This window comes from Hemicordylus capensis, chromosome 17, assembly GCF_027244095.1.
Source record: "Hemicordylus capensis ecotype Gifberg chromosome 17, rHemCap1.1.pri, whole genome shotgun sequence".
In the NCBI taxonomy this organism is placed as follows: domain Eukaryota; kingdom Metazoa; phylum Chordata; class Lepidosauria; order Squamata; family Cordylidae; genus Hemicordylus; species Hemicordylus capensis.
Genome location: NC_069673.1, coordinates 277,667 through 291,008, shown reverse-complemented (window position 1 = coordinate 291,008; position 13,342 = coordinate 277,667). Strand labels below are relative to the sequence as shown.

General features: G+C 61.8%; 1 protein-coding gene across 1 annotated transcript in view; it reads left to right on the top strand.

Annotated features, from left to right (window-relative positions):
- The window catches only part of CCDC187 (coiled-coil domain containing 187), a 40,820-nt gene that overhangs the window by 8,778 nt on the left and 18,700 nt on the right, over positions 1-13,342 (top strand). The window contains exons 7-12 of the mRNA XM_053282504.1: positions 3,025-3,156; positions 4,332-5,068; positions 5,323-5,417; positions 7,038-7,633; positions 9,083-9,197; positions 12,739-12,876. Of these exons, the coding sequence (XP_053138479.1) occupies positions 3,025-3,156; positions 4,332-5,068; positions 5,323-5,417; positions 7,038-7,633; positions 9,083-9,197; positions 12,739-12,876 (1,813 nt within the window). The remainder of the gene's footprint in view (positions 1-3,024; positions 3,157-4,331; positions 5,069-5,322; positions 5,418-7,037; positions 7,634-9,082; positions 9,198-12,738; positions 12,877-13,342) is intronic.

Below are 13,342 nucleotides of genomic sequence, written 5' to 3'. Positions count from 1 at the left end.
TTCCCCGCCCTCTTGGTTTGTCTGTTGTTGCAAAAGGGGCCCAGAGGCCTATTGCCCCCACCTTCCGGCCACCAAAGTGGATTGTGGCCGAAGCTTTCGTGGCCTGGAGAACGCGGCCAAGTGGCCCTTTGCCCACAAAATTGCCCGCCCCAGTGCCAATGCCCTGCTCTGCCCTGAAGGTGTCCCCCCCCCGGCTCGGGGGTCCTTTTGGCTTCCACACACACAGGCCAACCCTGCCTGGGCTCCCAGCTCCCCCTCTGCCCGCTTGCACGGAGGGGGAAATGCGGAGGGGGCGGAAACAGGCCTGGGGGCAGCCCCAGAAGAGGGGGGGGCCTGAGCCAGGTTGGCGCAGGGGATGAGGAAGCGGCATTTCGTGCAGAAGAGCCTTTCCTCTTCTTGGCGCCTCTGGAGTTAGTGGATTTGAGGAGATTACGAGGTGAAGCGGTAGGAAGGGCTGTCCTCCCTGTGATCGCCAGCTTGAAAGGAGGAGATTTCGCCCGCTGCACTCCTCCCCGGATCACTTCCCAACTGACTCGCACCAGTTTGCAAACCATTTTTACTCCAAAGGGGCCCAAACAACCAACATTTGAAAGGAAAGCCACGTCCCCGTGAAATCCCTTCTCCTGGGGCTCCCTGGAGTAGGTCTCCTCGGCTGCACCGGGGAGGACGCTCTTAGGCAGGGCTGGTGGGAGAGTGGCCGGGGGGGGGGGGGGGGGGGCAAGGGCTCCATGCTCCCAGTCTTGCCCCAGCCACAAGCAAACAGGCCTATCAGAGGGCGATCGGACTGGACTACTTTGCAGGGCTGTTGTTTTCTAGAGTGCCGAACGTTGTGCTGGTGCCACAAGGGTGTGGCATCCGAGGCAGCAGGCAAATCCTGTGGGACACCCAGGAAATACGCAGAAGCTGCCATGCTTTCTGTCCAGACTCTGCTTGATTTTGTTAGGGGTTTTCTCACCAGCTCAACCCGCAGGATTGCTGCCTGGGTTGTGCTTCCTCTTCTTGACAAATGGCGCTTGGCCCACGTCTGGACAGCGGCAGTCGCGGGAGTGGGTGCAGTGAATAGTGTTTCTCCAGTGGCATTGAGACGGGCGCTCCTGGACCGCGGTGGCAGAGCGCAGCACAGACGCAGGCACGCACGGGGCAGGGGGCGGGGGGGCGGGTGTCTCCTTCTCATTTATCTTGGGGGCAGCCTGCACAGCCACGGTGGGTGCAAATCTTCTTCTTGCCTTTGGCTCCGGTTTCAAATGGTCCCGTATTTGTCACCTGCATTTCTGAGAACACGACCGGGCCTCATCAATCACTTTCTCTGGGCAAATGGAAAACCGAGATTGAAAAATGCTATTCTGCTCAGCAGCAGAGTTGAGGGGGGGGGGATGTGTGTCCCCTGCCCAGAAGGCGGGACGGACGCGTGAGAGAGGTGGCAGGCTGGACGGATCCAGACCGAGGGGCCTGATGCGGAACCCTAACCCTAACCCTGCCATCCTTGGGCTCCCTCAGAGAGAGGGCTGCCCGCAGTGAGCTGACTCTGCTTCTGGTAGCTGTGTGGACAGAGCCGGTGTGCCACGTGCTTTGGGCCCTCTGAGCACAAGATGCATGCAAGGCACCCGGGGCACAGCTGGGCGAGAGGGGGCCCGGCCGTGTCCGTCCCTCTCCCCAGCCGCCCCTCAGATAATGAAGAAGAATAGGGAGGGGTGGAGCTACTGCGCCCCTGAAAGTATCTCCCCCCAGTTCCCCGAGTAGTGAGATGCTCAAGGGACAGCTGCAGCAGGCTCACCCCCAGGGGAACCCCAGTCCCTAACTAGGTCCAGCCAGACAGGTAGGGGTGTGTGTGTGCATCTCTCTTTCTCTCCCGCTCAAATCCAACTGCCAAACACACTCTCCGCAGTTCCTTTGCTGCTGCTGCTGCTGCTTGTTCACCTTCTGGAAGCTGGATTCCAGGCTGGGACGGCAGGGGCCCCGCTCCACAGGCGTCCTGCGCACCAGGGAGTGTCTCTGTCCTTCACAGTGGAACCGGAGGAGGGGGGTGGTTCTCTTGCTTGCACAGAGACTGTGGAGAAGCTCCCCAGCAGCCTCGCTCTGCCTTCTCCTCTTCTGAGCCTGTGGTTTGGAATAACCCTTCAGCTTTCAGTGCTGCCTCCCTCAGCCGAGGCCTTCCAGAAGAACCTCTGCCCGGCCCTTGTGAGCAAAGGCAGGGCAGTGGATCTGAAGGAGACTTCTGAAGAGGGCGCCTGGGGAGGCAGGACTTGGACCCCTCGTCACTTCTCCAGAAGTTCTCCAGGGCAGCCCAGTTCAGCCTGCCCCACTGGCGAAATCCCGTTTGAGCTGCAGAGCGTGGAGTCGCCTCTCTGGGAAGCAACGCGGCCAGGGTGGGCCATCTCCTGGCCCTGGGGGAGGGGGCCGGTGCCCTGTCCCTCCAATCTTTGGGTCCTGGCTCCGGGAAATCCGTGGAGATGATTGCAAGGACCCAAACGTTACGCATCTCCACTTGATGGATACAGATCTACCTGTCTGCACCGAGAGCTTCTTCTCCCTTGCTGAGAGCCGCAGAAATGGCCCCCGTCAGAAGCGGGCAGGCTGCCTTTAAAGAGGTGGCCGTTTCTGCTTGCAGGCTGGGCATCTTTTCGCAGTGCAGAGACCCCAGGCCAGGGCTGAGCTGCAGTGCAGCCAGCCCCTTCCAAACTTGCTCACTCTTCGGGGGGGGGGGCGGTTCTGGCCTTGGAGAGAGGGAGGGCCCTCCACGGCGGTGCCACAACCTCCTGGCCAGCTGCAGTGACCCCTGGTGACCTCTTTGCCTTCTGCCTCACCATTTATTTGTCTGTCTGCTTTGGTCAATTTTTCTTGCTTCTAATTGCTCTTGTCTGTCCTTTGCTGTAACATTGTAAACATGAATGAAATGATAAGAAATGAATTGTGCTGGTGCTTTATGGGAACCCACGGGGGGGGGGGGGGCTGTTCTGTGCCCGGAATGGCTGGGTCCCCGCCTGGTCCTTTCACGAGAGAGTCTTCCCTGCTCTGTTAATCTAGGAGCCGGTTCCTTTGGCGCTTCTGCCTGGAGAGAAGGTCAGAAGTTGGCTAGGAAGATCCTGGGTCCTCCCCTTCAGCACCCCAAGTTGAGGGGCGAGTTGGGCTGGGAGGAGGAGACAGCCCCCGCCCCAGGTACGGTGCAAAGAGAGCTCCACAGAAACTGTCGGCTGCGCATTCCTTGGAAGCATCCACGAGCCACTTGCCCGCCACCTTGTGAACACCCCCAGACGTCCCTGGCCTGCCCTGTTGCCCATGAGTGGGGTCCTGCTCGGGGGCAGCAACAGGTGCAGGTGCAGGTGAAGGGGGGCCTTCTGGCTCTCCCAGAGCTCAGCAGCGACCTCGGGTAGCCGGGGGCTTCTCTTCCACCGCTGCTCCTCCCCACTGCCGGCAGGGGGCAGCCCTCTGGCCTGGAGCTTTGCACTCCTCCCCTGCTCCAGGAAACCCCTCCTGGCTCTCTGCCCACACTGGGGAGCACAGGGCCCCTGGGTCTGTGAGCCGGAGCAGAATCGGGGGCCGGGTCTGCTCTGGGTTTCCTCTGCTGAACTGGCCGGCCCAAATGGAAGAGAGTGGTGGGGCGAGCCGATGAGATGAGACTGGGGGGTGGGTGGGGTGGGGCCTGGAGCCAGCCTGGCTTTGGATGCCTTGCAGCTGCCGGTCACTGCACGGATCGGACCCCCACTTTGGGTTGGGCTGAGCAGCAGCGCGGGACCAAACTGGCAGCAGGCACTGCAGGGTCAGGATCGGGTGACTTGCCCGTTCTGTGGACATGCCCTTCTTCCTGGTGCACTCCTGGCCAAAGCAAATGCCTGGGCCATTTCGGAGAAATCAGGGCGGCGATAAACTCTCCACCGAACGAGCAGCTGCACCTTTGTGCCAATGGTGTCTTGTCCGTGGAAGCCATTGCCTTGAGCCACCAATCATCTTGACAGACTCCCTGGAGCACCCTGGAATGAGCCTTTGGTGGACTGACCTGGAGAATGCTTTCTCTCACACATTTCAAGATGCTTTGGTGGTGGTGTCGGTAGCAGCGTCCCGCGGCTACTTCATCCTGGCCAAAATGCAGCAATAGAGCAGCGGGGGGGGGGGACAAAGCCCACAGCCAGGCCCCCCCCCCATGGGCAAATCAGCCGGAAGGCGTGTCCAGCAGGTAGAGACAGGCCAGGGTCACCTGTGTGAACTAGCTTCAGGTGCTTCTGCCGGCTTTTTGGAAACGGGGTTTTCCAGAGGGCAGGTTGGAGGCTCAAGAAGACTGTTATTCCGTGGGGCTGCCTATAACATGAGAGTCTGCTCTAAAATGCTTTCCACAGGACCCGAGGAAGAGTTGCTGACACTGCCCCGGGCAGAACAAAGCCTGGAGGAGAAGAGGACTGCTTGCGGACAACATCCCCGCTGCCCAGCCACGCAAAGCGAGAGAGAGAGAGCCAGGCAAGCAAGAGTGGTTGCAGGATCCAGCCCCAGATGGGAGGACATTCTGGGAACAGACAGGAGAAAAGTGAGGCTGCAGAAAGATCCAGAAAAGAGGACAGGGAACCAGCAAAGCCCGAGGAGAAGAGGAGCGCTGACAGACCCGGTTAGTCGTTGCCCGGATGAAGCCGAGGCCAGTCCTGCTCCTGATGTCAAGGAGACCCCTCCCCAAGCCCTGCTGGGTGGAACTGGGGGGCGCTCAGCTCATGGCGATGGGAGGAGGAGAAGCAGAACAGCCCTGAGGAGCGAGGATTCTGGCTGCCCAACTCGTGGCGTGTCCGGAGAAGAAGACCCGCCTGCCAGCAGCTGCCAGCGGAACGTGGGCCCCGACAGGCACCCCTACAGCCCCGAGGAGGTCCGAGAGTTCATGCACAAAATGGGGGCAGAAAGACGCAAGAGGGCCCAGGCAGAAAAGCGGCGCTTGAAGCAGGCCCACCAAGCCAGGGACCGGAGGCTGCGGGACTTGTTTCGGAAGCAGAAAGAAGCTCTTGGCAGGAAGGGGAGGCGTCGTGCCACAGAGGCCTGGCAGGTGGGTGGGGGGGCCGCTCCTGCAGCCAAGGCCTGCCCTACCTGTGGCCAGGTAATGGGCCCCCAAGGGGGAGAAGGGGCTGGCGAGGCCAAAGCCAGCCTGGAGGGGCGGAGGGGCCCCCTGCCTCTGACCAGCCTGGGCCCAACACGGCTTTCCTCCCCCCGCCTGGCCAGCTCAAGCACTCTCCCGCGGGCATGCAGGGGTGCCTGCAGCCGGGTGTCCCAAGTGCCGCTCTCCAAGGCGGCCCCTCCTTCCTTGAGCTGTTCACAGAAGTGACGGGCTCATCTCCTCCTCTTCTTTTTAAGGAATGTGCCAGTGGTAAATGCACCGAAATGGGCCTAATGGATTGGGTCCACGAAACATCACGTGCTCTGCTAAGGAATGAGGCGCAGGGGACCTGGTAGGTGGAACGACGGGAGGGAAGAGAGACTGGTTTCTTGCCCTGGGCACAGAGCACAGAACACCCCACACCCCCCACACCCCCCACAGCCCCTGCTCCTGGGCTGCCATTCTTGGGAAGACCCACCTGCTGATGGTTTAGCCAACTGCTCCTCCAGGCCTGTTCTAGCCTCACCTGGTCCCTAGGAGGACTTGGCTTGGTTGTGGGGCGGGGGGGGGGGCGTTCCCCAAGCTCTGTGACTCCTTCATGGGGGTAGGCAGAGCTCGGTGCAGGAGCTGGAGAGCAGAGCGATTGCAAGGCCCAGTGGGGAGCCGCTGACCTCTGCCCAAGTGAGCCGCAGCCCTGGTGGGCCCTCTGCCTGCCTGCAGCCCTGGGCGCTCTCCAGGTCCTGATCTTGCCCTGGGCGCTGGCCTTGGTCCTGCCCCTCTCTCCGTCTCCTGCTGCCCTTCCCACTGAAGGAGGGCAGGGCATCGCCTTTCCAGCTCCTTCTGGGGAGACCTGCCGGGCTCCCTCCCTCTCTGGGCCAGAGTGGGCAAGGAAGACTCTGCTGCTCTGGCCCAGGAAGTTTTGAAAGGGTCAAGTGGGGTTGGTTGCTGCTGCTGCTGCTCTGCTTTCATTGGTCTGTTCTCTGATGTTCTCTGTTTTGCCTGTGTTCTCTAAGTCACGGAGATCCTCCTTAAAGAGGTATTTGTTTTATTTATTTATTTGGAATATATTTATTTGGAATATCTATACCCCTCCAGGACACTACTGCTCAGGACGGCTCACAACATTAACAAAATCGAGAGACAATGTAAAATAAATAACCATCATCATAATGATAACATTAAACGACCAACCTAAAACCACATTTAAAATTTGATTGGTTGATTACGTGCCATCAAGTTGGTGTCGACTTCATAGATTCTCTCCAGGATGATCTGTCTTCCACTTGGCCTTCAAGAATTTCAAATTAAAAGCTATTAGTGAAAAGCTAAAAATGAAGAAATAAAAAACACGCCAGATATAAGCAGCTGAGCCCTGCAGAGCTGGCTGTGAGAACACAGGTTTCCTGGGCAGTCCTGGTCAAACCATTGCGATTGAACTGCATGTAACCAGGGTAGATAACTAGGATCTAATCCTGGTTATCGACCCTGGTTAAATGTGGTTCCCCTGCAGCGGTTTGACAGGATCGCCGGGGTGACCTGCGTTCTCACAACCAGTGGGGTCTCCGCAGCCCTGCTTGACACTCTCGCCAGGAAATTGCCATGACTGTGAGAATACAGCCTTCCCTAACCCTAGGAGGGCTGCTCCCCAGAGGTGGGGGAATAAATGTTTCCAACCACTAAATGGCAGCTGAGTTGGGGCCTCATGCGAGTTATCGGTCTGGTTTGCTAGCCGGCCATCCAGGCTCTGGTGGGCTCTCAGCATGGAGGCAGATGCCAGGCTTGGGCCCGAAAGCAGCACAGGGCGAGGAAGAGGCCCGAGCAGATGGGAGCGGGGAGCCTGGTCCAGTAGCCTGCGGCTGGTCCCAACATGCTGCCTGCAGGCTGGCTATTCATCCGGTAGAGCTGCGCAGTGAAGGAAGCGTCTTCCTGCTCTCCCCCCCCCCCCCGTGGTTCTCTTTCTGTCTCCCGCCAGTGGCCTGCATCCCAAGACGGCCAGCATGCCGGGCTCTGCCCTTGTGCCTGAGGACGGACGCTCCAGCCCCTTGCAGCTGGGGGACCTCTGCTCTCCCGGGATTCCAGCCTCGCCTCCCCAGAGCCCTGTCCTCCGCGCTGACCTCGGGGCCGCTGTGCCCGCCAGTCCTTTGGGCCCTTCTCCGGGCCAGAATCGACGCGGCGACCGTGTCCGGGCCATTCACAGCCTCGCCAGGGACCTCGGGGAGCGTCTGGCCCGAGAAACAGAACGGCTGCAGCTGAGGAAGAGGCCGGTGGGTGCAGGAGGTGCAGGTGGGCCTCCGGGGGGGCCTGGGACCCCCCCGGAGGACTTCAGCACTGCAGCACTGAACGCCGGCCCTGTCGGGAATGCGAGCCCCTTCCAGAGCCCACTGGCACGTCCTCAGCACCGTCGGGAGGGGACCGGCCCTGAAGAGGGAGCAGCAGCAGCAGCAGCAGCTCCCAAGGGAATCAAGTGGCCTCCTTGGTCACCGGCTGGGGCCAGGCCCCCCGTTTGGCCAGAAGGATCCTCTGCTGAGGAGGAGCAACCCAGGGTCTGTGCAAAGGCCCCCCAGGAAGGTGGGTGCAAATGACAGGGCCTTGGGGGGGGGCTCAGCGGGTGACCTTCCCCAAGGATGTTTGTCGGGGGGTTGGCCTGTTGCTTTGGGTGGCCCTCTTGTTTCTGGAGCTTCAACGCTCTTCCCCCGCCCCCACACACAGACAGTCCGGTGCGGGACAAACACAGGGTTGCCCCCTCCGCTGCCTTTTGGCATCCAGGAGGGTCTGCTCCCGCCAGCCCTGAGTTGGGGAGGAGGCCGCAAGTGGCCGGACCGGGGAAGCCGCAAGTGGCTGGCGGAGCAGCTGCAGGCGATCACGACTGCCACGCTTTCCGCCCTGAGGGTGCGCCTCCCTCCGCCTGGCAGACCCCCCTCCCGGTCCAGCCCCAGCCCACAAAAGCGCTCCAAGCAGTTTAGCCGGGAAGAGAAATAACCCCCGAAGGAGCTTCCCTGCCCCCCAGCGCCACACCCCTGCTGGAGGGATGCCTGCTGCCCTGCTGGGGCTGGATCCAGAGCGGTGGGCGGGGGGGGGGAGGCGTCTGCAAGGCAAGGGGAGCTCTTGCCCCTGTGCTGAGCCACCGGGGGGGGGGGCTGGAGCCCGACAGCCCTGCCTCTCTCTGGGCCTGGATCTAGGGCCGCCCCCGGTGCGGGGCTCAGCTCAGCCTCCCAGGAAGGCCGGCTGGACGGGGGCCACGGGGGCCGCCCTTTGCCCCCTTCCCCCCCCCGCCAAGGGCACCCAGGAAGGCAGGTGCAACTGGCAAGGCCTTGGTCCAGTGGGCAGCCGCCCTCCCGCCTGCCTCCCAGGCAGGGCTCTTCCCCAGGCCTCCTTGGAGCTGTGCTGGAGCCGGAGCCGGGACCTCCTGCATGCACAGCCGGCCCCACAGTGGTGGGCCTCCCCGGGTCGTCGCTGCTGCTCCTGAGACCCCCGGGGGTGGGGAGAGGGAGGGCCCAGAGCTGGGGCTCCTCACTGTGGGAGCTCTGCAGGTGGGTGGGGGGCAGCCTGTGGCATGACTGGGAGCCACCACAGACCCAACACCTCCGGCTCTTTGGAGGCAGCGTCAGGAGAGGTCCCGATTCCGTCCCCGGCAGATGCTGGCAGCAGAGCACGTGGTCTCTGGAGGGAGGCGCCTTCCCCACCACGGATGCACGGCAGGCGGCCTCTGCCTCTGCCTCTGCCAGGGGACTGGAGCCACATAGAGAGCAGCAGCCTCTTGGTCAGTCGGGGCTGACCCTAACAGGCCGGGGTGGGGGGCCGAGGAGGCAGTTCGGGTGGCTCCTTGTGGCCGTGCTGCAGACTCCGGGGCAGTGGCTGAACCCGAGTAGAAAGGAAGCCAGCCTGGGCGGGGTGGGGCGGGGGGGGGGTCAGAGCCATTGCCAGGGGGTGAAGCCAAGCTCCCCAGCTCCAAAGAGAGCATCCTGGCTAGCCAACCTCCAGGCGTTTGCAAGGGTCACTCTTGCCGGCCTTCTCCAGATTCTGCGGCAGTGAAGGGATTTCGGGTGGAAAGAGAAAAGCCGGCGGAACCTCCTTCTCCAGAGAAGCCAACAGCCAAGACTGGCAGGCTGCCCCCTCCGTGCCTCGCTGGCAGGTAAACGTGCTGCCTGTGCCACTCTTGGCTGCATTGGGGTGGGGGGGGTCTGGCACACAGGGCGCTCCGGGGGGGGGGGCTTGGCTTCTTGGCTCCACAGGAGGTGGCCCCACCGAGTGCCGGCCTCGGCATTTGCAGGGCTCAGCTGCTTTCTGCAGCCACCTCTTAATGTGGGGGCGGTGAGGAAGGTGCCCTCCAACTCCCTCTGCTGCTGCTGCCTGCCGCTGCCCTTCCCGGGGCGGAAGTGGCGGCAGGCCTGGCCCCAGCAGGATTATTATGGGCTAGACCTCCAGCAGGTGTCGGCTCACCGCTCCCATCACCCCCATGACGGTGTGGATGATGGGAACAGTAGTCCCGCAATAGCTGGAGAGCCGCAGGTCGAGGTGGCTCTTCAGGCTGCCTTTCGGTCGGGCCAGTTGTGCGGGTGGCGCAAGGGCCACGCTTTGCTTTGCTGAGATCCGTTGACCCTCCTCAGAGAGAGACGGCTCTGACCCCAGCTTAGGAGCACCCCTCTCCTTCAAGGCCGGCTGCCACCAGCCGGACTGACCTGACGCCTCTGGCCAGGCCCAGACACGAGCCCTCGGGGCAGAGTGCGAGACGATCTTCCGGAGCGAAGATGGGGACCGCCCAAGCCCATCCCAAGAGGTCCTGGGCTCCAGAGCACCTGTGGGGGCAGGACGGGCCTGTAGCACTTGCGGGGGGGGGGGTCCTGTCACTTTGCAGGCCACCCAGGTGGTCTCCTTGGGATGAAGAGACCGGTCCTTAGCGGGGCCTTTAGCGGGGCCACTGGCCAGGTTTGAGTGGAAGATTCAAATCCCTTTCTGCTGGAGCTGTCCCTGTCCAGAGAAGTGACCCACGCCGGCTTCCATCTGGCAGATTTTGAACATAACCACACCCCTGCTCATGCGAGTGATCAAGCAAGCATCAGTTTCTCACCATTCCCATGTCAAATAACAAGATGAGGGTCTCCTCTCTGGCTGCCTGGCGCTGAAAAGGGGGAGGGCGACCCGGCCAAGCTTCCTCCTGCCAGAAAGCAACCATTGTGCATGGAGAGGTCGCTGGCCTGTTGGTGTGCCACAGGAGCCACACCACGGGTAGAATGCGGTACCTACTTGATGCTCTGTCGGAAAGGCGGCTGGGGGAATCTCGCCTCCGTGGGGCTGATCAGAGGCCGGTGGTGCTTGGCTGAATGAGGCAACCCCCAAGTGGAGATGCAGCCTCGGTGAGGGGCCAGTTAGGAGGCCCAGCAAGGCAAATCCCCAGAGAATCAGGGCCAGGAGGACTCCAAGGGGGGAGTCGAGTCTGGCAGGCCAGGGGGTGGGTTGGTGCCTGGGGACAAGGAGGGCAAGCCTGAGTCCAGAGCAGGAGCGCATGCCTGCCCCCACAGGCAGCCTGGCTTTTTTGCACCGTTCTTGTGGAGGGGGTGCCCTGAAGACCAGCTTAGCTGGCCAGAATCACTGGCGAGGAGGAGCCTCTTCCTGCTCTTCTGCGGCTCTCAGGCCCGGCAGGAGGAGTGCAGTTTGTCTCTTGGCCACGGAGTGGCACTGCTGGCCCACTCAAGGGCCACGTCGGCTTGGGCTGGCTGGGCTGGCCGTGTTCCTTGGGGGGGGGGAGTCCACCCCCCCCCCGCCTGGCAGTTGGGCCCACCCAGGACTCCGACTCCTCCTCCTCCTCCCCCCAGCCAGGAGGCGGCCCCTCCAGAGTGACCTCGCTTTGCCCCACACGATTCCAGCAGCAGCTTCCGAAAGCTGAGAGGCTGTGCACGTTTTGCAGACATGGGGCGGTGGGAGGAGGAGGACTCCCAACTGCCGGAGGGCTGGCTGGTGGCCAGTGGAGAGGAAGCCCAGTGGCCAGAGAGGAGCCCCTGCGGCCCCCTTCGCCGCCACCACCCCGCTGCTCCCATGACCTCCTTGGCAAGGTGGCTCCTGTGCCCCTTCCCAAGATTGTACTTGTGGGGTGCTGGGGTGCCAAGGAGCCCCAGAGCATCGGGGACGGGGGGGAGCAGCGTCTTTCAAACAGAGGGTGCTTTAAAGACATAGAGAAGCACATGCTATGGGGAGGGGAGAGAGCGGAAGGGTCCTCCACCCTTCTGCTTAAAAGCAAGCATTGGCCAGTGGCTTGGAGCAGTGTGTGTGTGGCGGGCGAGGGGGGAGCCCTGCCCAAATTAAGAAAAAGCACCTCAAAGGGTGAAAAGGAGGAGGAGGAGGAGGAGGAGGAGGAGGAGGAGGAGGAGAGCCTCCTTCACTGCTAGCTAAAAACTAACTTGGAGTGAATTAGGAGGAGAGCTGGTGTGGCGGTCGCACGCATGACTTGTCTAGCTAAGCAGGGTCTGCCCTGGTTGCATTTGAATGGGAGACCATATGTGAGCACTATAAGATATTCCTCTTAGGGGGATGGAGCCGCTCTGGGAAGAGCAGAAGAAGGTCCCAAGCTCCCTCCCTGGCAGCATCTCCAACGAGATCGGGCTGGGAGAGAGACTCCTGCCTGCAACCTTAAGAGGAGAAGCCGCTGCCAGTCTGTGTAGACAATCCTGAGCTAGATGGACCCAGGGTCTGACTCAGTCTATGGCAGCTTCCTATGTTCCTATGAATAAGCAGGGATGCCTTCATCTAACCAGTTGCTGGACTACAAGTTTCATCATCCCCTGCCACAATGGCCAGAGGCCTTTGGGAGTTGTAGTCCAGCCACATCGGAGGACCCCATGCTGGTGGGGAGCCCCTGCTGCTCTTGAAGAAACGCCCCCCCCACACACACACACAGGAGCTCCCAGACTTCTTAAAGGCTGCGAAGGTCTCTGGCTAGAGCGACTCCCCCCAGCTCCCCCCACCTCACTGGCTGTCGTGTTTGCATAGGCCCCACCCCCGAGAAAGTGGCCCCGCCCCAAGAGCGGCCCTTAAGCTTCCCGGCCAGCCCCTACCTCAATCCCTCCCCCCCCCCACACTGTTTTAGCATATGGCTACAAGCGCTCTCCCCGGACTGATTATCTTGATGAGCACCTATTTAAGTCCCCCCTGATCCCCTTTCTGCTCAGGATTAAGAGGAGATTAACCAATTGGATCCCGTAGATTTATTTACAGCAATTGTTTTCACTTGCTGTATTTGCCTGCAAAAGGGATGGGATGGTGGGGGGGCGGGCGGGGGGCAGTGCTACGCAGCGTTCCTCTCCTGGGGGCTCCTGAAGGAGGGGCAAAGAAATCGCCAGCATGACACTCCTGAGCAGGCAAGAGTGCCCTGCAAAAGGGCTCAGGACCCGGATGAAAGCCCTGCGAGGTAGGCCAGGGCAATCATCTCTAGGTGGGGGGCGGGGTAAGGGGGGGCCTGAAGCCAGGAGAAGCACGCCCTGCCCGGAGGTGCCTCGGGATGGAGAGGAGGTTTGAACTCGGGACTCAAAGAGGGGAGATATGCCTCAATGCAGGAACTGGGGGCGGGGGGGGAGCTTTGAATACTGCCAGCCTGGGGAATGAGGGCTGGGAGGTCTGGGGGTCTTCAGGGCACCCCCAAAGCCTTTGCTCACGGTGGGTGTTAATCACATTCCGCTTAGGGAAGAAAGGGCCCCCCCACCCTGGCCCTGGGGCGCGACCTGGAACGGAGGAGGAGGAGGAGTCGCTCTGGAGCCAGAGGAGGAGGGTCAGCAGCTGCCTGCCTCTGCCCCTGCACAGCCTCGGGACACCTGGAGGTGGTGAGGAGGACCTTTCAGACAACCCCCTTTCCAGGGGGAAGGCCGGTGGGGTCGGCCGGAAGTTCTCTCCAGACCAGGGTCCCCTCCAACGGGGATCCCCAGATGTGGTGGACTCCAACCCCCCTAAGCCCCAAGCCAAAGCCACTGCAGCTGAGGGGGATTCTGGGAGCTGTAGTCAACCGCATCTGGGTGGGAGTCCCTGTGAGAGGGTCGCCGACCCAGACCCTTGGCCCGCCTCGCTCAGCCTTGTCTGTGCTGAACTCTCCCAGGTTTCAGGCTCAGGGGTCTCTCCCTGCCCCACCTGGAGAGGCTGCCAGACCCCTCTGCATGGGGCAGAAGCAGGGGCTCTACCCCTGAGCTATATCCCCACCCCACCCCCCATGGTGGAGCCAGCCCTGGGGACCTTGGGGTGACTCCAGCCATCCTGGATCAAGCCAGAGTCACATTGTGCCGTGAGGGGACCAAC